Genomic DNA, 26,551 nt, shown 5'->3' on the forward strand with positions numbered 1-26,551 from the left:
TAACGTTACCCATCTTCTGCTATTGTCATTTTATAACGTTAGCGCATTTGAAATTGTTTGTCGGATCAAATTTTACACATGTCATTGTAGACTATCGTAGCCTACACATAAACATTCGTATTTGTAGTAGCTAGAATTTGGGCCATGTCTGTGTGGAAGACTGCGTTCTAAATGATGCTTTCGGTTATCTATGTATGGGAACCGTAGTCTACAAATCAGATACAATGTTGCCTCGCTGATTATAACAACGAGTTACACGGTATTTCAATTTCTGGAGGAGACCGCTGTTAAAATGTCCCATAGCATAGGACAATTGCAATTGTTAGCCTACTGCAACATTAGATCTAGACCATGTCCCCTTCATCGATGATGCCATGCAGTTCAAAAGCTGTGACTCAACTTTGAGATCATGTTAGGCCTTACGTGCGGGAAGAAATCCATCTCAGCAGGCCGTCTCTAAGTGCCTTGAATGATCATCGTCTGTCGTACGGTCGTTGATGACAAATTGTGAATGATGCATTTTGCTCAGATTTTTAAGAAAATTAACATGGCTTTCAGGTAGTTGCAGGTAGGCCTAGTTGTTACATACATTTGTTGACTTGCAATTTTAATGATTGGTATATATCCATTCATTCTTTAAGAATATAACTCATAAAGCCTCATGAGTTTAGTTCAACTGTCTTTACCCCCAAATATAAGCTTTTCCTCCTGTTTGTAAACAATGTCATTGTTAAACACTATGAAAGCATTATTTTGATCTCATGGATGGTCAGTCTGCTTCCACATAGCCGTATATGAATTTCCTCAGCAGATGTGTACCCAAATATTGCTATGATGTTGTAAATCACAGCTGTCCTGGTACATTTTGCATCCTCGAGCCATTCCGAGTGAACTGTTTCAATTACTCAATATTTTGGACAAAAACGGACGAATGTAACTAAGGCTAAGAATGTCAATGCAATGAAACTAACAAGGGCAATGATCACAAGTCAGTCATAACGTGGCTAATTAGCTAGCTATTCATGTAGCCATTTATTTGGCAAGCTAAGAACACGGAGCCTAACCCTTCCTGGTTATGGCTAGAGATTCAGGTGTCATTTTGTTAGCTGACCAGGTCCGAACTTGAACGACTGTTATCCACAGTTAGCATATCTCTCATATCTCGTCGATCAAATGGGTGGACATGTAGACAAGTTCCCATTCAGTTGTCAAAACGTAGGTTGTGACCAATGATGTATATAAACCCTGGATTACTGATGCTATGTATTGGCCATATTGACACTCCTCAGTAGGTGCAGTGCTTCATAGGAATGGATGGAATTCTACATAATTTAAATTAAATGTTTTTAAAGGCAAAATGAGATATATTTAAGTTTTTTGGTGTGGACAGTAGCATTAGTAATCAAAAAAAAAAAAAAATATATATATATATATTTGAATGTTGAGCTCACATAATTTAAACATATGCATTAAGGTGTCTGTAAGGGAATAAATGTGGCAATGTAGACATTTATAAATGCGTTTCTATAGCTTCCAGCATATTTCTTTACAATGGTGGGGGAGTGCCAAGAAGGAGGCATGGTGTCATCAACATAGCGCCCCCTGGCAGTCATCTAGTGTGTGTATAAATCATTGTTTGGGACAAGCATGCATTAACATTTGCGATTAAGTCATTTAAATGGCGCTCTTATCCAGAGCAAATAAAGGTTCAGTGCCTTGCTGAAAGGCACATCGGCAGATTTTTCACCTAGTCGTCTTAGGGATTCGAACCAGCAACTTTTCAGTTACTGGCCCAACTCTCTTAACCGCTAGGCTACCTGCCGCCCCTCAGGCATGCTGCAGAAGGGCGTTATCATTTGTTAGTGTAATTTTGACGGCCAACTACAAGCTAAAAAGTTTGAGGGCTTATCTACTGTTCCTTCGTTAGATTTTAGCTCCTTTCTCTCTGGCTAACATTAGTTGTTGAACTTGTTGTTGATATGAATAGGCCACTGAGGGTTACAGTAGCTAGCAAGAACTTCAATTAATTTATCCAGTTAGCATATCGCTTGCGTTTGCAAATTCACTCTAGCTATCTACTCTGATTTCAGAGCACTAATAACTAATGAATTTACGAACGCACAACACCTGCTGAATATGGCCGGTGTCAGTAAACAGGCCAAAAAAGTAATAGTCACGAACGCTCTACATAACATTTAAACAGCCTATCTAATCATGGTCAGAGTGCGGTGTTCTCTCATTTGTCTGTAAGTAGCAAGCTAGCTAACTTTAACCTTAGCTTGGGTGCTTGGTTGCAGGCAAGCTGCACAAGGACGAGTAGGCAACAATTCCCATTGTTTATCGGTGCAATTTTGACGGCCAACTAGCTTAAACGGCTCATCTTGCTCTGGCTAGCATTAGTTGTTGATGTGCGTAACTGGGGGAGAGAGAGCCTACTTTTTCATGGTTGTTTGATCAAATTAACTGTAAAGTTAACAAATGGAGGAAGACTCCTGTTGTATTTATATATTTGCAGAAAACCATTCAGGTGTATTTTGTGGCTTTTGGCGAATGCATTCTAATGATCTAAAGTTTCGAAGTTGCTACTGCCTGTAAGCACAGTCCAGTTCAAAGTGAAAAATGGCTTGGACAAGCCAGATGCTTTTTTTATTGGGTTTTATTTACTGCAGTGTTTAATTGGTTGTCCAAAAGCACGGCTGCTTTGATTCCTTCTCTATATTGCTTTAGAATCTTCACATGCCGTACTCTACGTCATCCCCAAACATTCTATGAAAATGTGAAAATGACTAAGTGCTTGCTTGTCAGAAAATGTAAAGATTTTATGTTGCTAAAACACTTTGTTGGACTTTTAATAATGAAGCCAGTCAAGTTTTTTGAACTGTTACTGAGAAAGGTGTTTGTGATTGTGCATGTTTATGAATGACTGTTGGATCACGTGTAAAGCGTGATTCAGAGTCCACAGAAGCAGACGCGATAATCCGGTGTCCCATTGTGACATAGCTACGAGGCTCTGGGATAACTGTTCGCGGGGGACGCAGCTCCCCAAAATTCCCAACCAACGCTACTTCGCATACGCGGCTTCTATTCATTTGAATGGGCGGAGCTTAGAATTAAAGTACGAAAGCCAATGGTCGAATATATCACATGAAGCAAAACTTGTCATACCAGCTGTATTTCTGCCTGCTTGAACGGCAAATAGCTCAGATACACATGAAAATATTAAATTACCTAGGGAACTAACTTCACTCGGAGATGCACAATAACATTCAAAATGGGTGCATCTTTCCTTTTAGGCCTTCTGAATAGTAGACTGACTTGTGAGAATAAAGGTATTGTGGAGATTTTCTACATTTTCAGAACCATTCTGTCATTCTTTTGGAATGTCACATGACACAGTGGTTGTCAAATCAATTGGTGTGGTTTAAAATTCGATCTAATAGGCCTACAACTGGTATCGATCCACCTAGACTGGGTCAGCAATATCTGCGGACTGCTTTTTTGGTATAATTCATTTGGTTTAAGCCTGGGCGGTATACCGTATTTTATGATATACATTTATTGTTGCAGGGACCAGTTTTGGATTTTACTTTACCTTCTACACCGGTATTTGAATGTTTGGTTTGTTAAATGTTATACGCCATGTGTAATGTCAATTTTTATAGTTTATTTCGCTAATTGTGTAATTTCTTTCCGTGCCACTTTCCACACAGACCTAGCCACACCCCCTGTCACTCAAGCATCTCATTTGACATTCCTCAACCAGGAGACACTTGTGTCCAGTCTGCATGATCAATGCAGCACATGCAACAATGTTGATGAAAACAATGCTGTTTTCACTTTACTTCTTAATATAAATCCACTAGCTTTCTATAATGACACTAAAGGTTTGTGTTTCTTACATCAGCAAACAGCTAGTTTGTCTTTTCTTAGCAAATTGCCCAAAATCCTTTGACCCTAATTGTTAGCAGCTTATGCTAATAGCTAGCTAGCTAATAAATGTACTGAGTAAGAGCAAATAGCTAGCTAATACATCCTGATAATACAAGTGATGGTGTAGACCAAAATCTGCATGTTTGTGCAATTGTATCTTCTCAATCAAAGAGGAATAGGCAACGCAAGAATATGTTAGCTACATGAAGTAGCTAAGAGAAAACATACAATGTAGCCAAAGCTTTTAGTGTCCCCTAGAAAACACTTATCAACATTTTAGTTCCTACTATGTCACAATTACTCCTCCCTGGCATTTTAATTAGTTGATATCTCAAACAACACTGTATTCAAAGTGCCCACTATTATATTCTAGCTATAGAATTAGAATAGTTATTTTATTTCCATGATTCCAACAGTTTTGCTCTATTTGGCAAGTCAAATCACAATTGCAACATTTGGTTAAAAATAAGTCCTTGATGATTTGCCCAAATCGTGCAGCCCTACGTGGCAGTGTGGAAATTCTCTCAATTGAGCAGTGGTGTAAAAATACTTTCAAGTACTATTTAAGTTGTTTTTTTGGTATCTGTCCTTTTACTATTTTTAATTTTTGACTACGTTTACTTCACTATATTCCTAAAGAAAATACTGTACTTTTTACTTCATGCATTTTCCCTGACACCTAAAAGTACTCTTTACATTTTGAATGCTAGCAGGACAGGAAATGGTCCAATTCACGCACTTGTCAAGAGAACATCCCTGTTCATCTACTGCCTCTGATCTGTAGGACTCACTAAACGCATGCTTTGTTTGTAAATTATGTATGAGTGTTGGAGTGTGCCCCTGGCTATCCGTAAATAAAAATAGAACAAGAAAATGGTGCCATCTGGTTTGCTTAATATAAGGAATTTGAAATTATTTATACTTTTACATTTGATACATAAGTAAATTTGATCAATTACATTTACTTTTGATACTTAAGTATATTTAAAACCAAAAACATTTAAACTTTTACTCAAGTTTGACAATTGTGTAATTTTTCCACCACTGCAATTGAGTGCAGGAAATGCAGAAATGATAAAAGTGCTGAAATTTGTTTTGGTTGAATTGAACAGTATAAAACAATCAGAATGGAGAAAGACGCATTCAAATCACTTAGAATGTATGTGTTTCTTCCCTAGGATCACTCACTACTCATAAAGCAAATGTATCTTTTATTATTTTATTATTCAAAATGATTACTTTTATTATTCAAAAACTAAAAATACCGTATTTTTTAAATATTTTTAAATACTGTGATATAATATTTTGGCCATATTGCCCAGCCCTAATTTGGATACAAAATCTCTTCAGTCAACCACCCAAAAATGTATTTAGCAAATGCATCCCTTGACATTTTCACGAGCAAAAAGGCCGAACCCTTGATTTCTGTGGTCTATGCACTGCTCATTGAAAGAATGACATTCCATTCCATGAGCGCCACATGACTTTACTTTTTTTTTTGTGAAGCTATACCTCACTTCCATTATTATATTGTCTGTCTCTAGTTTGCTTATTGCCTCAATACAAGATAGATTTAATGGCTGACTAATGAAATAAGTTAATACATTTAAGCATGGCATGCCACATGGAAAAGCTAAGTGCTACTGCCCTTTCTCTGAGGTATTGATCCATGCTGTCAGGAGGGAATGAAATATATTAGTAGTAGGCTACAGTAGTTCTGAACAGTGCATTCTTCTGCACAGCTTTGTTGTTTGTGTTGCTATCATTCCATATTCATTTCTTGGGACTAAGGCGGGTAAGAATTTCACCCTTGAAATACACATTAATTTCCTACATTGAGGTAACCTAACGTTGAAAAGGCAGGCATCAGAAGCGTAGTTTCTCTTGACAGCTATCACGTTTCAGTTCTGTGTTATGTTTAAAATTACCAGCTTATGTCTGGGGAAAGCCTGTTAAATAGGAAAGAAGTGCTTTACTTCATTTCTGATTCCAGAACGAGTTGTTTGTCAACTTACTGTAAAATACTGCACTGAAAGAAAATGGGTTTTTGAAGACATGCAAGTTGACAGAACTGGGTCCTGTTTCCTCTTAACTGCAGTAGCAGGGCCGATTTCCATTACAATCCAGTTAAGTGCCCTATTACTAGACATTGTGTAATGCTGAAAAATAAATTGCAAATCAATGTCTTTGAATATTATTGAATGTTCAGCATAATAGTAGGCTAATGATTAGTATCTGTTCTATGTAGTGAAACGTGATTTCCTAAAGGAAATTATGACTGTTCAAGACTGCTTGGAATAAGTTTGGGAGGGCATTTGCTTTTTGTTTGTGTTAAATCTTCTAGAAGAGCCTGTATTAGAGAAATGCGATTAAATGCAGGTGAAAAGTCTCTTGGACCTGTGTTGATGAATATCTGACTGCAACTTGTCTGGGCCAGGTAAAGTAGCTTGACTGGCTTCAATACTCACCTCCCCACATTGAATCAATGTAACAAATAAACTTGTGTGCCCTGCATTTGCCAAATATCTGCCTCTCTCCAGGTATATATTGAGATGGAAATAACCTCATCAAATATTTCTCAAAAGCAGGACAGCGTTGGAAAGAATTGACAAAAAGTCCAAGGTTTTCATCATTTTGTATCACTTTATGGTATGTATAAAGTTGCTTACTGTGCATAAATTAACCCTTTGGTCTTGCAACACAAGTTCTGATAATAAATCAGAAGAAAATGAACCTCTGGGGGGTAAAGGTTGCCATTTTCCATCAGATTGGCATAAAGAGAACCTCCATGTTGTGTAGTTTTAGGATGACTATCTTGCCTCTGCTGATGTCAGAACGCCCATTGTCGCCGCAGGCAATGCACTACTACTAACAGCCCCCCGGCTGTAAGGAACCAGTAACTCTCCCCGTAAAGAAAGTGAGAGTGAAAGTGAGGGAAAGAGAGGAGTTCACTAAAGCTTACCATATTACTGCTTGGCCTTTCACTCAACAATTGCATAACAAGCTTCAAGGGGTGCGAGAAAGGAGTGAGGCTTTCTAAGAGGTGGGGCGGGGGGGGGGGGGGGGGGCTAATGTACCTTTCTGGATTGCTGTGTCCAGGCAGTGCACTCATTGTCACACAAATGCTGGAATTTTAGTGGTGTCATCGCTGTTCTTAAAAAGCACCATAGAAAGAGCCTCTGGTGCACCTACCTGCTTTCCAGGAAAGGAAACCGAATCCAGTGACTCCTCGGTGACTTTCACTTTCACGCCACATTGCACCACATACTGTCCAGGAGTTGGCGGATGCTTTAGTCCAGGTCTGGGAGGAGATCCCTCAGGAGACCATCCGCCACCTCATCAGGAGCATGCCTAGGTGTTGTAGGGAGGTCATACAGGCACGTGGATGCCACACACACCACTGAGCCTCATTTTGACTTGTTTTAAGGACATTACATCAAAGTTGGATCAGCCTGTAGTGTGGTTTTCCACTTTCATTTTGAGTGTGACTCCAAATCCAGACCTCCATGGGTTAATACATTTGATTTCCATTGATAATTTTTGTGTGATTTTGTTGTCAGCACATTCAACTATGTAAAGAAAAAAGTATTTAATAAGAATATTTCATTCATTCAGATCTAGGATGTGTTATTTTAGTGTTCCCTTAATTTTTTTGAGCAGTGTAGTAGCCTACAGCAAAATGTGTTTAAATAATTTCTAACTTGTTAAAATTTCTGCTAGTTGGTAGTAAAAACTGTGGGTTTTAGCTTGCTTGAGCCTGAGTGTTAATTCACCTGTTTCCATACATGTTTTATTTGAAAACATTTATCTTACAAAGGAGTTGTAAGATAACTATTTACCTGTACATGGAATTGGATTTGTATTTTATTTTTCACTCTTTAAAAAAAAAAATCTTTACAGTGCCCATGGAATTTTCCTATCTTATGTGTGGAGACATTTCACTGCAGCTAATGTAGAAGGAAAAGCTTTGTACATTTGCAAACACTGTGCCAAATCATATGTGAAGAATGCAACAAAGATGCAGAATCATCTGGCCAAGTGCATAAAGTTCCCTCTGCGCTCACAACAAGCAACCTCTGACAAAAGTCCCTCTACTTCTATTTGAGTTTAAAAAAATGAATCGGACACCTTATCGATAGCAACAGCTCATGGTCCTCCTGGAATCAGAAGTTGTTTTTGACTCATTGGAGGAACATAGTCAGAAATGCTGATGAATGTCTTGCTCGAGCTGTATATGCAACTGGTTCACCTCTGATGCTCACAAGCAATGTGTATTGGAAGAGATTTCTGAATGTTCTTCGCCCAGCATACACTTCTCCAACCAGACATGCGTTATCTACTCATTTGCTGGATGCAGAGTTCAACAGAGTTCAAGTGAAGGCCAAGCAAATCATAGAGAAAAGAGACTGTATTGCAATAATCTCTGATGGGTGGTCGATTGTTCGTGGGCAAGGAATAATTAACTACATCTCCACCCCTCAACCAGTATTCTACTAGAACACAGACACAAGGGACAGCAGACACACCGGTCTCTACATTGCAGATGAGCTGAGGGCAGTCATCAATGACCTTGGACCACAGAAGGTATTTTCACTGGTGACAGACAATGCTGCAAACATGAAGGCTGCTTGGTCTAAAGTGGATGAGTCCTACCCTCACATCACACCCATTGGCTGTGCTGCTCATGCTTTGAATCTGCTCCTCGTGGACATCATGGCACTGAAATCAATGGATACACTCTACAAGAGAGCCAAGGAAATTGTTAGGTATGTGAAGGGTCAAGTTACAGCAGTAATCTACCTCACCAAGCAAAGTGAGAAGAATAAGAGCACCACATTGTAGTTGCCCAGCAACACCCGTTGGGGTGGTGTTGTCGTCTCCTGGAGGGGAAGGAGTCTCTCCAAGAAATGTCCATATCATAGTCTGCTGATTTTGGACAGCCCCATCAAGAGGATCCTCCTGGATGATTTATTTTGTGAGAGAGTGGTAAGCAGCCTGAAACTCCTGAAACGTGTAGCAGTAGCCATTGCACGGATTGAGGGAGACAATGCCATCCTGTCTGATCAGACTCTGCTTGCAGATGTAAGAGAAGAAATCCGTACTGCCCTGCCCACTTCAGTTGCTCCAAGCAGAGGAAATTACAGTTCTAAAAATGCATCAAAAAGCGTGAAGACTTCTGCCTGAAGCCCATACATGCCGCAGCGTACATGTTGGACCCCAAGTATTCTGGCAAGAGCATCCTGTCTAGTGCAGAGATCAATAAGGCCTGTGGTGTCATCACTACTGTCTCACCACCTTGGCCTGGATGAGGGCAAGGTTCTTGGCAGTCTGGTGAAGTACACTTCCAAGCAAGGGCTTTGGGATGGAGATGTAATATGGCAGTCGTGCCACCATATCTCATCAGCCTGGTGGAAGGGACTTTGTGGATCTGAGGCTGTTTCCCCTGTTGCCTCCATCATCCTCCAAATCCCACCAACTTCATCCACCTCCGAGCGCAACTGGTCCTTGTTTGGGAACACACACAAAGCACGCAACAGGCTGACCGACAAGGGTTGAAAAATTGGTCGCCATCCGGGCAAATTTGAGGCTTTTTGAGCCTGACAACGAGCCAACCTCAACTAGGTTGGAAAGTGACCGTGAAGATGATGCCTCAGTGTCTGATGTTCAAGAGGTGGACATTGAGGTCCAGGGAGAAGACATGGAAGATAACCAAAGCGTTTGTTTCTAGACTATGGTTTCACAGATGTATGTTGAAAATGTTTGGATCATTTAATATAAAAATAATATCATTTAATATTCCCTTATGTTGTTCAGTGAAATTATCCCATGTGAAGAGTCAACTCATTTAATTAAAGTTTTATTTCTATTGGAAGGATTTAATCATTTGCAATTGTCTACTTATGAAAAGGTTTTTGTATGATATGGTAAATATATCCAATGCAAAAGGTATCTACATTTAAATGGTATTAATATTATTTTGCATATATTTCTGTTAATTCCCACAAAGTTTCCACCCCTGAATATTTTCCATTAAATGTGCAACCCTACTCATAACCTCTTTGTGAAGAGAACATGGCTCTCATTGGACATCAAAGTATGTCTAACTTTCTACAGCGCCTTTCATATTAAATTACCCTGGGTCAGCTTAGTTTACACAGAATAGTCCCCTTGGAATGAATCATAAACAGACTTTTCTTGAAAAGTAACTAATGCATTTCATTTCTCAAACAACACATCAGTCAATGGCCCTGACTCGTAAGGGTGAAGCAAGAAAAGGAACGGTCCATTGGTGTCCTGTAAATGTGTTTACGATTGACAGTATGCATCCACTCCGGGCCCTGTTCCATTTAGATTTCATTTGATCCGTAGCAGAGTCACCTTGCAACCCTGTGGCACATATGGCAACATTTTATAGCTAGTGCCCGCAAGAAACCAGCAATGGTCGATACAGATCATCTTTGGCGCTGCATAAACACAAGTGTTGCGTACACTTACTAGCAGCCAATGGCGGCTCACTTGGATGGAAACATAAATAATCTAGGGACGTTTATCCACTTCAGCAGGTAATAAAGCTCAGTGGTTCTGGTATACGTATGTTAGTTAGGGACTGGAAATTTGCATAAGTTGTAAAGCTAATTGCATCACAGCTCATTGCACCTGACTCCCAGTGTCAATGTTGCATTTGCATCTCTCCCTAGTAGCTAAAGGAGGAAACTAATTGATACGATAATACCGAAATGAAGACCAGAAAAAGATGACCCTAAGTGCAGCAGATGATACAGCCCACATGCAATGCCATTGCAACTCTAGCTTTTGGAAAGTCTGTGCCCACGAACCAGACAAGTCGGTAGCTATGTCTGTGATCTGTGAGAGAAACTAATCAAGAGGTTCATAGCGAATGCCCAGATACAAGTGACAACAGCTGCTCTTATAGTCCGATGCGATCCAACACCGGTCCCAGGTTTCTGTCATTCTGCATGGATTGGACAGATTATCGATGGGACCGCGAAGTCCGATGCCATTGTGGCATGCCTGCATTACGTCCTCAACCATGTTGAGCTACAAAATTGACCACGTTTGAGGTTTGCGCTGGAGCAGTTGACAAGGTTCATTTGATCAACGCTTCCCTCAGGGCCAAAGCAAGGGAGAAGAGAATGTTGGGGAAATTACATAATTGGAGTTTCCCCTATAGACATCTGTGCTCTAGATGACATGAATGAGGTAAGGGAAGGTATCTGCTTTCAAAGCTCGGGAGGAATTGGTAAATTTAATTCCCTCACGTCCTTGCAGGGCTACAGTTTCCAACTTTTGTGAAGCATCACCGTCAAAATGAGCACAGATAATAAGCTGATATGAAACCCTTGTGTGGTTTTGATATTGTTCAACAAGACTATATTCCTTCTCAAAATGTCCTTGAGTTCAGAGGTCAATAGATGCACAGTATATAGATATTCTGTTTTAAATTAGTGTTTTACTGAAAGTCATGAGGGTCAAACCATATTAGTTCCCACAGGAGTTCTTGAATTAGTCCCTTTTCAGATACATTTATTTGAGTCTCACTTTTCCACACTGGACAATAGATTTTCAAGACTTTTGATTCTGAAATCCCCAAGAGGTGGAAACGAATAAAAACCAGCGCCAAAGTCAATGGACCTGAAAAAGCTTCCTCAGTAGCTTAGATAAACTTCTCTTGCCCTCACAATGACCTTCAGTCTGTTCCCGTTAGTCGAGCCTTGGACTAGGTGGATGTTGATTTTATGAGGTAATTCCTCAGCGCTCTAGCCCTCAGTCGTGTTTTGTGCGAGACAAACCCTGGCAGTGAAAGGGAAGTAAGTCCACAGCTAGAGTGAGTCCCATGCCATTGTTTCATTCATTCAGACCTGACACTGTCAATATCTCTTTCTCTCACAGACAGACACACACACACACACCCTGTTTACTGCAGTAATAGACTCAGGTCAACCTCAGTTCAGGTAATAAATGGGTACAGTGTGAGACTGTGAGTAGGCTATATGTCACACTGAGTACAAGGGTACTTTTAGTACAAGGGGGCGGCAGGTAGCTTAGTGGTTAGAGCATTTGGCCAGTAAACAAAAGGTTGCTGGTTCAAATACCCAAGCCGACAAGGTTAAAAATATCTGTACCCTTGAGCAAGGCACTTAACCCTAATTTTATCCAATGGTGCCGTACTAATATGGCTGACCCTGTAAAACAACACTTCACTGCACCTATCCAGTGTATGTGACAAAACATATCTACAGTACCAGTCAAAAGTTTGGACACCTACTCCTTATTTATTTTTAAAATTATTTTCTACATTCATCAAATACGATAACACACATGAAATCATATAGTAACCAACCATCTCCATTGGGTTGATGTCGGGTGATTGTGGAGGCCAGGTCATCTGATGCAGCACAGCCACTCTCCTTTTTGGTAAAATAACCCGTACACAGCCTGTTGGGTCATTGTCCTGTTGAAAAAGAAATGGTAGTCCTACTAAGTGCAAAATAGATAGGATAGTGTATCGCTTCACAATGCTGTGGTAGCCATGCTGATTAAGTGTGCCTTGAATTCTAAAGAAATCAGTGTCACCATCAAAGCACCATCACAGCACCACCTCCATGCTTCACTGTGAGAACCACACAAATGCGGAGATCCTCCGTTCACCTACTCTGTGTCTCACAAAGACACGGCGTGGCTACCACAGCATTCTGCAGCGATACGCCATCCTATCTGGTTTGCGCTTAGTGGGACAATAATTTGTTTTTCAACAGAACAATGACCCAACACACTTCCAGGCTGTGTAAGGGCTATTTTACCAAGAAGGAGAGTGATGGAGTGCTGCATCAGATGACCTGGCCTTCACCTGACGTCAACCCAATTGAGATGGTTTGGAATGAGTTGTACAGCTGAGTGAAGGAAAAGCAGCCAACAAGTGCTCAGCATATGTGGGAACTCATTCAAGACTGTTGGAAAAGCATTCCAGGTGAAGCTGCCAAGAGTGCCAAGCTGTCATCAAAGCAAAGGGTGGCATTAAAATTATATTTTGATTTGAAAACTTGTTTTGCTTAGTACATGATTCCATGTGTTATTTTAATAGATTTAATGTCTTCACTAATATTCTACAGTGTAGAAATTTGTAAAAATAAAGAAAAACCCATGAAGGAGGTAGGTGTGTCTGAACTTTTGACTGGTACATCTTTCTTTTTTTACAAGCGGGGACATATGCCCCGATAGCTTCTAATGACTGAGCAGTTGATTGACAATATTACTGCTAATGCCAGTACTTGGATATACTCTCCCATCTGATAGTGTGCTGGAGGTAGATATCTTTTCATATTTCACTTGCAGTCTTTGCTTTGTCTTTTCAAAGCCATTTTGCTGACTGAGATTACCCAAGTGTTGACCTGCATCAGAGCTAGAGCAAAAAATATATGTTTTGCGTCCGCTATTAAAAGTTTTGGTTATGTTGATTATTATCAGTGCAGGAAATATAATGATAAATCAAAGGCAAGTTTAATCTCGGCCAACTTGTTTTAGGCTTTTGAATGATTTATTAATTGAATTGTCAATGTTTAAGGGAGCGTCTTTACACAACATGCCATTTGTCAGGAATGTTCTGCAGGTTACTAGAAGGGCAGGTAGTTAGGTAGCTGGAAGTTGAATATGAGCGTAGATTGCATGAATTCTCATATAGCACCCCCCCCCCTTATTCATTTTGATTTAAAAGACCAAACTGATCCTAGATCAGGGCCCATATCCACAAAGTGTGTCATATTAGGAGTGCTGATATAGGATCAGTTTTTCCTTCTAGAACATAATGGATAAAAGTTTAAGAGTCGGTGGGACCTGATCCTAGATAAAATTTAATTTGTCACGTGGCAAATACAACCGGTTTAGACCTTACTCTGAAATGCTTACTTTCAAGCCCTTAACCAACAATGAAGTTCAAGAAATGGTATTAAGAAAATATTTACTAAATACAATAAAATAGCAATAATGAGGCTATATACAGGGGGTACTGGTACCGAGTCAATGTGCAGGGGCACAGGTTAGTCGAGGTAAATTTAGGTAGGGGTAAAGTGATTATGCCTAGATAATAAACTGGGGGGGGGGGGGGTTAGTCAATATACATTGTCCTGGTGGCCATTTTGATTAATTGTTCAGCAGTCTTATGGCTTGGGGGTAGAAGCTGTTAATGATCCTTTTGGACCTATACTTGGTGCTCCGGTACTGCTGGCCGTGCGGTAGCAGAGGGAACAGTCTATGACTTGGGTGACTGGAGTGTGTGACAATTTTTTTGGGCCTTCCTCTGAGACCGCCTCGTGTATATAGGTCCTGGATAGAACCTTTATTTAACTAGGCTGGAATTTAACTGGATGGTAGGAAGCTTTGCCCCAGTGATGTACTGGGCCATACGCACTACCCTCTGTAGCTCCTTACAGTCGGATGCCGAACAGTCGCCATACCAGGCGGTGATGCAACTCGATGGTGCAGCTGTAGAACTTTTTGAGGATTTGGGGACCCATGACAAATCTTTTCAGTCTCATGAGGGGGTAATAGGTTTTGTTGTGCCCTCGTCACGACTGTCTTGGTGTGCTTGGACAATGTTAGTTTGTTGGTGATGTGGACACCAAGGAACTTAACTCTCAACCCGTTCCACTACAGCCCCGTCGATGTTAATGGGGGCCTGTTCGGTCCTCCTTTTTTTTGTGTCCATTCCTACTAGATGCCTTTTATGAATACAGGCTCAGGAATGACCTGAGCGCTTCATTTTGCCTTTAGTGATCAAACCAGATTGTACAGTGGCAGACGAGGAAGGAGAATTCAGAAAACGTGTGTTACAAAACACGATGGTCCGTTGCTAGGGCTTAGCGAGCCATGCGAGCGTGAACGAGCGAGCAAGTTGAGCAGAAATAAGTGGCGAACGGCTAAAAGCAAGGGCAAACACCAGAGATGCCCCTAACCCCCATTCAGAAGGTAGGCAACATGAACTATCTGGATGGAAAAAATAGGTTAAGACAACAGTGGGCACTGGTGCTGTGTAATGGGCTGATCTGAAAAAACATCCATCAAACATTGTGATTTAATTAGACTAAGTTAGGGTGTTATAATAATACTGTAATGAAATGAGAGGAAGTGCGGTCTGTGAAACCTCAACATTCTGGTTGGTTGGTTATATTATAATACCACCATACAGTATAATGCTATCATTAGGATAATATTGTTGATTACACTTTGCCATAGTGTTAAGCATTTCCCAACGTCACCTATTTTGTTGACTATATCAGTCTGTTTGTATAATGATATGCTTTCCATTTTTATTGGAGGGAGATTGCCACTGTTCCACATCTGGTAGCCCATATATGGAGGTGACTAGTAGCGTGTTGATATTGCTCACAAAGTAGACCACAACTGCACAAGGCTCCTGCCAAATGATGGAGAAGGAAAACATAACGACAGCACTCCATCTCTATATGCTGCTGTCACTTGTGTTAGTTGTGCTGCCCCACCTGTTTTTACGTTTTCAAGGAATTACCTATAATATGCAATTCATCACTCCCCTTCTGAAGGAGACACTCCTTGACAACACTCCACAAATCTGATTTTACGACCCTCCGGTCGGCAGTCGCTAAATTATCTGTGAGCTCTGCCCACCACCACCATTTTCCCATCTGGCGTAACGAACTGCGTTGAGGCTAACGGCGACTTCTGCGTTTGTCCCAAGGTCACAGCCTTTTTTCTCCTCTCCAGATATATTACATTTAGTCAGTGTTTACAATGGCGGGTCGTCTTGTTTATTCGATCATTACCATAATTGACCTCCTTGTGTCCCCAAGTACGACAGTACTGGCCTATATTTTTGGCAAGGTTTTCTTGGGACAAACACTCACGCAGTCACCAGTGATAAATTACTCAAGTGATTGAGACCTGGGATGTGTTCACTAGGGAAATGAATGGCAGTGCTACAAAAGTGCTCGAACTACAGAGGATGAATGTGAATTCAGCGTGGTACAAGGAGAAGTATGGTCATGACAAATATCTGTGCTAAATGTACTTTACCAATTGTTACAGGGTTAATCCCTGACACCCCTTCCCTGTTACATTGTCACGAAGCCATTGGCATACATTGGCATTGGTGTACTTAATCTTATTACTATTTACTAATTTGATTGTGCGGTGTATCGGTATACTACGATCCCACTGCTTATGTATACAGTACAGTGACATTCAATACAGTGGCATCAGTCCATCATAATGTCAAGATCAGAGGCACATAATCTGAATTCATCTGAAACAGGAGCTGTGTGTTGAGATTTGTGCCCAGTAGCAATGTCTTTATGAGGAAAATATCTAGGAACTCCCATGTGTTTGTTATTGGGAAGATGGCGGTGGGAAGAAATTCTGACTTTTGGAAACAAATGAATGTTTAGTATACACACTGGATAGTACTGTATTTTGGCCTAACTACTACGGTGTATAAATGTCTATGAACTACTATCAATGTGTCACTAACGAACACATGGGTCACTAATTCCTGTGGTTGCAAAAAAGTTATTTGTCTGATAATGTCAAGGAGGTTAAGGCATCACACATGGGCTGCCTCGGAAGTGGACGGTGACACCTGAATTCTTGCTACGCGTGCCGTGGGTACAGCTGCCAGGGTTTCAAAGTCAAACAGTCGGATCATATATCCAGGTTAGAAGTCCAACATCAACAAGTTGAGATCCAGTAACTACATTTTTTTTGTCCCACAACCCAATTTTGATATCAGACAATTATTACGACCTCACCCTGTGATAAATGTGTTAAAATCGGTCGACCTCTAGTTGATTCTATGATTTTCCTACACCGATACCTATTATTTGAGGACCAAAAAAAGCTGATACCGATTAATCGGGCGATTTAAATTTGTAATAATGACAAATACAACAATACTGAATGAACACTTATTTTAACTTAATATAATACATCAATAAAAATCAATTTAACCTCAAATAAATAATGAAACTTGTTCAATTTGGTTTAAATAATGCAAAAACAAAGTGTTGGAGAAGTAAAAGTGCAATATGTGCCATGTAAAAAAGCTAACGTTTGAGTTCCTTGCTCAGAACATGAGAACATGTGAAAGTTGGTGGTTCCTTTTAACATGAGACTTCAATATTCCAAGGTAAGAGGGTTTAGGTTGTAGTTAATATAGTATTTATAGGACTATTTCTCTCTACCATTTGTATTTCATATACCTTTGACTATTGGATGTTCTTACAGGCACTTTTGTATTGCCAGTGTAACAGTATAGCTTCCGTCCCTCTCCTTGCCCCTACCTGGGCTCGAACCAGGAACACATCGACAACAGCCACACTCGAAGCAGCGTTACCCATGCAGAGCAAGGGGAACAACTACTCCAAGTCTCAGAGCGAGTGACGTTTGAAACGCTATTAGCGCGCACCCCGCTAACTAGCTAGCCATTTCACATCGGTTACACCAGCCATTAGGCTGATAGGCTTGAAGTCATAAACAGCGCTGTGCTTGCGAAGAGCTGCTTGCAAAATGCACAAAAGTCCTGTTTGAATGAATGCTTACGAGCCTGCTGCTGCCTACCATCGCTCAGTCAGACTGCTCTATCAAATCATAGACTTAATTATAACATAACACACAGAAATACGAGCCTTTGGTCATTAATATGGTCGAATCCGGAAACTATCATTTTGAAAACAAAATGTTTAATCTTTCAGTGAAATACGGAACCGTTCGGTATTTTATCTAACGGGTGGCATCCCTAAGTCTAAATATTCTTGTTACATTGCACAACCTTCAATGTTATGTCATAATTACGTACAATTCTGGCAAATTAGTTCGCAATGAGGGGCGGCAGGGTAGCCTAGTGGTTAGAGCGTTGAACTAGTAACCGGAAGGTTGCAAGTTCAAACCCCCAAGGTACAAATCTGTCGTTCTGCCCCTGAACAGGCAGTTAACCCACCCAGTTATTGAAAATAAGAATTTGTTCTTAACTGATTTGCCTAGTTAAATAAAGGTTAAAAAAAAAAATTATAATAATGTGCCAAACTGTTGCATTGGTGTGTGTTTATGACTAGGTATAGTCGTCCAACGAATGTGCTTTTTTCGCAGATGCGCTTTTGTTAAATTATCCCCCAGCGTTGCATCGATTTGTATGCAACGCAGGACACGATAGATAGTAATATCAACCATGTGTAACTAGTGATTATGATTGATTGTTTTTTATAATATAAGTTTAATGCTAGCTAGCAACTTCTACTGCGTAACAGGCAGGCTCCTCGTGGAGTGCAACAAGAGGCAGGTGGTTAGAGCGTTAGACTAGTTAACTGTAAGGTTGCAAGATTGGATCCCCCGAGCAGACAAGGTGAAAATCTGTCGTTCTGCCCCTGAACAAGGCAGTTAACCCACCATTCCTAGGCCGTCATTGAAAATAAGAATGTGTTCTTAACTGACTTGCCTTTTTTTTAAACGGCAAAATCGGCGCCCAAAAATACTAATTTCCGATTGTTATGAAAACTTGAAATCGGCCCTAATTAATCGGCCAATCCGATTAATCGGTCGATCTCTAGAATCAACAGTCAGTCTGAAATGCTATAAAATAAAAAAGACAATCTGAAGTATGGTTTGATGTGATTTGAAATGCATCGGAGGTATTGGGAAGTTCAGGAAAACATCAGGGAAGATCATCACGCAATAATTGTGTGATCTGTGTAGAAAATAACATTACTTTTCAATTTGATACATCCAATTGGCGACAGATTTTCATGCGAATACTCTTAAAATCCGCATAAAAACAATGTGCTTTTTCCCACCAGAAACGTTTCCACCAAATTGACTTGTTGCATATTAAAGGCTGTGAATTATGTAGTTCACATAAAACTAACTTGTGGTAAAATTCCCATGTACCAAATAAAAAACACAAGTTAAATGGGTATCCATTGCATTTTCAACTCTACTGTTTTGTCACTAAAATGTTGCGTTATAAACTATAGCAAATGTGCCCACTCTGGTTTTATTATTGACAAAAGAGCAAGATTATTTGTATGTATCAAACAGAAGCCAAGCATCGATCATCCTGACACCAGAAAAAGACCCTTGATATTTATTGAAAAAGAGCATGAAGCTCATCACTGTGCATTTTCACCACCCTGTGAAGTATATCATAACTTATTTCATCAGTAGCCTAATAAACTGCATGCTTTCCCGAGTTGTAGTGGGAGGATCACACAACATATCATCACGTGACTTTGATATGATGGTTATATTAATTAATATTTGCACATAAAAGCGTTTCCACTGCCATTTCTCGCATAATTCATTTTACAAGAACGAAAAGATGCCACCTTGTCTTATTGATTTGTTTTGTTGACATTTGTAAAGTTTAGAGTAACATTTGCTGTTTCCATCAGGCCTGTCATGATTTTTATCAGACATGTACTTACTGGATGGAAACCTGATTTATGTAGCAGATAAAGTATCACTAGCTGTTTTAGCTTTCTGACTGTGTAGAAGAGACATGCATGTTGCTGGTGGAAAGCTGGTCTAGTCGTAATGCCGCAGCCTCTGGCATACATCTTAGATGTTGGGCATACGTTTAAATCTGGCCTACTCCCATTTGACACAACTTTTCTATCGTTCCACACTTTGATCCTCTATCTGTTCAATAAAATCCATATTTTTTTAAACCGACACGGTTTGTTGTTCTCCACCCATGTCACATTCTTACAGCACACTTCTGTGGAGGGCTACCAGGAGCCCCCGGCCCCGCCGGCTAAGTCGGGGAGTCGGCACAGCCTGCCGAGATGTCGGAACTCTGTGGCGTCCACGACAGAGGAGCAGCCACACATCGGGAACTACCGGCTGCTCAAGACCATTGGCAAGGGGAACTTTGCCAAAGTCAAGCTGGCCCGGCATATACTCACAGGACGAGAGGTAAGTTTCCTCCATTATGAATTTGTTGCTGTCATTTACTGAACTGTAATGTTTTTTTTAAATTAGTTTTTCCTTTATTTAACTAGGCAAGTCAGTTAAGAACAAATTATTATTTTCAATGACGGCCTCGGAACGGAATTACATATTTTCACCTTGTCAACTCTGGGATTCGATCTTGCAACCTGTCGGTTACAAGTCCAATGCTCTAACCACTAGGCTACCTGCTGCCCCAATCCAATGTATGTATGAGATTTGTATAGAAATGTAAAGCAAGGTTTGAAATTATTATGTTTTAGTCGAACATTATCTGTTTTTATAATTATTTGTAATTATGTTCCAGCCCCCTGACCAACCGCTTAAGAAACAGTCAGCCCTAAGCTGAATCTAATTGGTGATCCCTGTTCTAAGACGCCACGTTGAGTCTATTTCTTTATTTTAAATACCTAAACAGGAAATAACCCAGTTTTCCTTCTTTCAAATTGGTCTCACGCGCGCGCGCGGTATGTTAAGTTTGACCTTGTTGAAAATTGCATGTGTCTTGTTTGGTACCCACACAGACATATTTAGACATTGGATTCATGCCAATAGCTTGGCGATTACATGTACGGACTCAACAGAGGTCTGGAGTTCTTAAAGTTTACATTGTTTGCATGTCCAAATTTCTCTGGATGTTTGGTTTCTGGGCTCAACAAGACTGAGAGAAGAGGGAGTCTTGTGAACTACAGTACCAAAGTCCTGTCCCACATCTCTATGAAAGCAATGTTGAAGGAAAATATGTATGTTTTTCATTTTCTGACCTTAAAGGTAGTTTAATGTCCCATGCCTTTGGTATTGTAGATCCAGTCTCTGCCCTCTAACCCAAAGGAATTTAAAAAGATGAGCACCAAATAAGATCAGAAATGATATGGTGCTTATCTTTTCATTTTGGACTGCCACAACAGGTGGGATGTGGATTTATCAACATCGGACCACTTTTAGTCTGAAAACATCTGACACTTTGGTTTTGGAGTGAACTGTCCCTTTAAAACAAGGAAGTGAAATGTCCCTTTAAAGTGGAACTGACAGCGTTTGAACTATGTTTCAGATATGAAACAAACAATCATATCAGTCAAAAATATCAAATTCCCAGTTTATGCTACAAAATCTACTTTATAATAGGTTTTAAAAGTAGGTTCTATTTGACTACATTTCATGACGGACACTAAGGCATTGTTGGCAGAAAAGAATGATGCAGTTTAATGCATGATTCATATAATTCACCAATACATTTCTTGGTAGTCCAAAGAAGGTTGTAAATCACAGCTGGCCTGGTACATTGTTTGCGGAATGCACTTTTTCAGTTTCCATTACTCAATATTTTGGAAAAAAATGGACAAATGTAACTTAAGTCTGGGAATGACAATACAATCTAGCAAGGGCAATGATCACAAGTCCGATTTCAGAGCCCTCTCGTCTGAGTAAGACCAATTCCTGATGAATTTACGAACGCGCAACACCTGCTGAATATGGCCGGTGTCAGTAAACAGGCCAAAAAAGTAATAGTCCCGAATGCTCTAGATAACATGTAAACAGCCTAGCTAATCATGGTCAGAGTGCGGTGTTCTCTCATTTGTCTGTAAGTCGCAAGCTAGCCAACTTTAGCCAGTTAGCTTGGGTGCTTGGTTGCAGGCAAGCTGCACAAGGACGAGTAGGCTACAATTCCCACCATTTATCAGTGCAATTTTGAAGGCCGACTAGCTGAAAAAGTTTGAGAGGGTTTATCAAATGTTCCTTTGTTAGATTTTAGCTCATCTCGCTCTGGCTAGCATTAGTTGTTGATGTGCGTAACTGAGGGATAGCGAGCCTACCTTTTTTTCATGGTTGTTTGATCAATAGGACTGTAAAGTGAACAAATGTAAGACGACTCCCGTGGTATTGATATATTTGCCGAAATCCATTCCGGTGTATTTTGTGGCTTTTGCCTAATGCGTTCTAATGATCTAAAAATATACTTCAGACCAAAGTCACAACTCCTTTTAAACACACATCCTGTTCAACGTGAATGATGGCAGGCCTGTGTGGCAAATAGCTTGTTTGCATAAAGGCCTACTGTAGTTACATTTGACATTTTAGTCATTCAGCATACGCTCTTACAGTATTGAGTAGGGCTGTTACGGTGACCTATTACCCCCACACCGGCGGTCATGATGGCAGTCAAATTCCATGTGACTGTTTAGTCACGTTAATTAGGCTTCTCCAAGCTCTGATGCCGCTGGTGGTCATTAGTAGCCTACCAAACTTGCTAACTTCCTGGTAGTCAGCACTCTATTGTCCCTCTAATCACTCACTCTGACATCAATACAAAAGTAATCAAAAATCTAATCAAAAACTTCATGAGAGCCAATGAGCTCATGTTGCACAACATTCCTATAGGCTATGCAGTTGCGTGTGAAAATAGTGAATGATGGCCTCTTAAAAAAAGGATCCCATCCGTTTTCTATAGGCTAGGCCTACTATATTTATTTCTCAACTTTCCCAATATTAAGCACATTGCTTCTCTTTACAACAGGAGTATGGACTACATTGGTTGGCATGAAAATGAACTGTGGGAAAAGCGTCCTCCATTCGCTATTTAAGTGCGTAGATTTTTTCCCCCTGCCCCTGTTTCGAGACCGGTGCATGATAGTTATCTATTCTAAATCAAAACTAACGTCATACATATATTATTTAGTATATTTAAAGATGAGATTAAATCAAGAATAGTCTGATGGGGGACAATATTAGCCTATCATTTGTGAATGATGCCCAACTTGAGGCAAGAAACAGCCATGGCTTTTTTTGCGACTTTTTCAAATCGTAGTCGCACACCACATGTAGCCTAGCCCATAGGTTTATATGTTTTAAGGTGGCCAAATAACTTACTAAAATGAAACACATTAATCCGCTTTACACCGGGTGTAGTCTCTAACTGGCATACATATGCAGCACATGAGTTTTGGGGAAGAATTTTCACCATAAAAATGAACCTTTTTTTATTTATTTTAAAAGCATTAAATGCATAATCACATTTCTGTTTTTTGATGCTAGTGGTTGTATTAATTTGGGATCTATCACATCCCACAACTGTCCCAGACTATGTTTGGAATATTTCTTTCTAGAATAGGTCAACTTTTGTACTATGGGGGATAGTAGATTGAAATTGGCTAGAGCTTTTGCTGTGTGTTAGGCCTACTCCTCTTTTTGGCTGACGAAAATAAAATTACAGCTCTTCCTATCTTCAATATGCAGTTGCGTCCCCATTGTGTCGGTCTTCACTTGTAGCCTGTGAGAGAGACCCAATCACGTGGCTGAGAGCCAGGTGAGTGAGCGGTGCTTCGGCACGCAGCCGGTAGAAGGGAATTATATATATATTATAAATATAACGGCCACTGGCCACAAAAGGCCTGGATTTCTTGGGGGGGGGGGTTAATCACAGTTAATCACAAAGAACGGAAAGAAAGGGGATGCGGCCGGGAAATTTGAGGCATTATCAAGTGATTGTCAAATTGTGAAAGACAGACTGATGAAGTGTGTACAGCCTGTGCAAAACAACAAATGCAGAGCTCATGCTTTCATGCGACTTTTTTCAAATCATTAGTCTCGACATGCAGTCTTAGAATCTATTAAAAACCAAACACACAGCCCAACATTTGTATCACAACTATAGTTACAGAACTCTGAATGAAGCATATAGGAGTAGCTGTTTCTTTGTTAACCGCTCAACACAGAATAGCCACGTGAGCACTCAAGTCATTTGGAGAAAACATCCTTTCTAGTTTATTCAGCTATGTTCAATCGTTTTCTTCATTCTAATAAAATAATGCCACGGTATTCTAAGCAAATCTTGTCTGCTAAATGAGCTAGTGTAGCCCACAGCCATATGGCATAGCAAGATCAGGGCATGAAGACAACTCAGAGTATGCTATTCTGTTCTTGCTCTTCATATCATGTTTCTTTAGACCTGTTTTTAAATATCATTTATGGATTTATTGTGATGGTGTAGGCTATATCAAATGGACTTATTAGACTTTTTAAAATGTAGGTGTTCCAAAAGTCTGCTATCCTAAATGTGTTTGTTAATGAACGGTCAATTAGCGTGAGACCGGCAGTTATTTGCTTGACAATCACCAACTCACAAAATGTCGTGACCGCCACAGCCCTAGTAGTGAGTGCATACATTTTCATATTTTTTGTTGTTGTACTGGTCCCCGATGGGAATAAAACCCACAAGCGTTACAAGCGCTATACTCTACCAACTTAGCCAACTGGCTATGGTGCACTGTTCTGCATAGACTCCGATCCTGGACGAGACAGATGTTTATTTATTGTCCAAACGCACAGCCGCTTTCTCACTCTATATTTGCTATAGATTTTTATTTATTTTTATGCCTTAGTATATGTAATTCCCAAACATTCTAAGAATGTATGAAAATGTGAAAATTCCCATATCTAAGTGGTCGCTTGTCAGAACCTAAAACAAATCAAATGTGTCTTCTTGGGGGTGTATATGAAACAGATTTGAATACGATTTGATGTTGCTAAAATGCTGTCAGCCACTTTAAGACAAATCAAGAGTTAACAAGATATGGCTGCACTGGTTGCCCTCAGCACCCATCGACCTCAACCACTCAACAATTCTCTTTCAGTGTTGGGCAAGACCTCAGCGCAGTTTTAAAAAGTCTACTTTTGAAATGGAAATAACTTTGGCTGGGTACTCTGACCCAGCATGAGCCAACAGTATAGGTTCAATTATTGATGCAATGTACGTCAGTACTCGCACCAGAGTCTTGAGTGAGAGAGGTTGTTACGTGTGAATTCAAACATTCCGGTATGCCTACTCCACGATTGCCTGATAGGATGCGAATGCTTATGGTCTCGGGAGCCTGCTGTTTCTACCCAGTAATGGTGACCGATTTACATATCCATATTTCAGGAGAGGCTGTTTTTTTGCAAGGGAGGCCAATTCTACGGTGCCTTTGATTCGCGTTGTGCTAGTGTCATCTCCTATCCTGAAAATGATTGCGTGTTGATTATAGTGATTATGGTTAATTGTAGTCTCGGGGACTGATGCAACCTTTTCTCAGTGACGCTTTAAAATGATCTATGGCACACTGGGTTGTAAGAGAAGAATTTCATATGCGTCATTTAAAGGCACAGTCTAACTTTCACCTCAAGTGCAGCTGCAGCCCTTCTGACTGGTTTTTAATCTGTGCGGGTGGATCTGGACAAATGGAACTGCCAGTTATTGTATGTCTTTTAAATGACGCTCTTGCTGATGAGTTTGTACACCAACACAGGCCCAAATAAATATACTTATTCCTCCCCTAAATTCCACTTTCAAGCAGATAATGTTTTGCACCAGGAGGACAAAACAGCAGAACTGCACCAGCTCAGATTTGAACCAACAGCACTCTGATCCATTGTCCTAAAAGCAGCCACAGTCAAATTAAGGAGTGTGGCTTTAACTGTTGGACCATAACTTCTCTATTTGAATGGTTAATCTTAGAAATTACAGATCGGCACGAGAGCCTCTGGCTTAGACCTTGATAGATGAAATGGCCGCCTACTGCCTTTCACTATGAGAGTGTAGGCAGATCTGCATCACGTCCAAGGCTTCCTTTAAGATCCCTCACTCAGTGGCCAAAATACATTTTTATTTACCAATATGAACGGAACCAGCAGAGCCTGTATCGACCTCCGCAGTCATCTCTAGACATTTCTAAGAGCAGTCTCTCCTGAAATTATGGTTGAGAAATGTCATCACAACCACCACCTGTGTGTGTGTGTGGGGGGGTCTGGGAGGTGTTGGTGTGTGTGCGTTCAAATGACATTCTCAAACTGTCCTCCTTTCAAAACATAAATCAGTTTGTGCATTTGCAGCCTCCATAACAGGGACAGAGTTTTTTTCTATTTTGTTTCGCCAGCAGACAAGCAAGAATTGGGCCTGAATAGATTTTCAATTTTGAGCTCGAGTTACCAACCCAAGGCTGTCGAATCTGCACTCTGGTGACATGATCCTTCTGTTCTGAGGAAAGCACACCTCGGGTGGTGCTAACCATGATGCTAAATTACCATTTAATCATAACTTTCTGTCTGTGTCCTAAATGGCACCATATTCCCTATATAGTGGGCTACTTTTGACCAGTGCCCATAAGGCGCTGGTCAAAAGTAGTGCACTATACATGGAAAAGGGTGCCATTTGCAACACACCTCTCAGAAGCCCCTCAAACTTCGTTAAACCTGGGTTAGGATAGAGGATCAAAACGTTCCATTGTCAACACAAAATGGGTGCTGTCACAGAGCTTTGGCCGGATGTGATTGGTGTGTAAAGTCTATTTCTTGTTTGTCTCCACTCCCGTAGGTTGCCGTGAAGATAATAGACAAAACGCAGTTGAACCCCACTAGTCTACAGAAGGTAAGGCCTCACATTCAAACAACTTTCTCTCTCTCTCTCCCTTTTTCTCTTATCTTCCTCCCCTCTCTTCCTCTCTCTGTTAAACACAGTCTATGATGGGTGAGCACACAGATCAGATGATGATATCAATACAACCTCCCTTTTGAGTTTTGCGTCAGACACCGGATGAGATTGTGTATGAGGGACCAGATCCACACGGGCCATATTCGTGAACTTTTGCTGAGACCATTGGTT

The 26,551-nt window shown here is 40.4% G+C and overlaps 1 protein-coding gene across 6 annotated transcripts in view; it reads left to right on the forward strand.

The window, feature by feature from the left end:
- The window catches only part of LOC110493770 (serine/threonine-protein kinase MARK1), an 80,963-nt gene that overhangs the window by 772 nt on the left and 53,640 nt on the right, over positions 1-26,551 (forward strand). For all 6 annotated transcript variants that reach the window (XM_036949757.1, XM_036949760.1, XM_036949759.1 and 3 more), the window contains exons 2-3: positions 19,681-19,884; positions 26,264-26,317. In XM_036949757.1, coding sequence (XP_036805652.1) covers positions 19,681-19,884; positions 26,264-26,317 — 258 coding nt within the window. The remainder of the gene's footprint in view (positions 1-19,680; positions 19,885-26,263; positions 26,318-26,551) is intronic.

Source organism: Oncorhynchus mykiss, chromosome 17 (genome assembly GCF_013265735.2).
Source record: "Oncorhynchus mykiss isolate Arlee chromosome 17, USDA_OmykA_1.1, whole genome shotgun sequence".
NCBI classification, from domain to species: domain Eukaryota; kingdom Metazoa; phylum Chordata; class Actinopteri; order Salmoniformes; family Salmonidae; genus Oncorhynchus; species Oncorhynchus mykiss.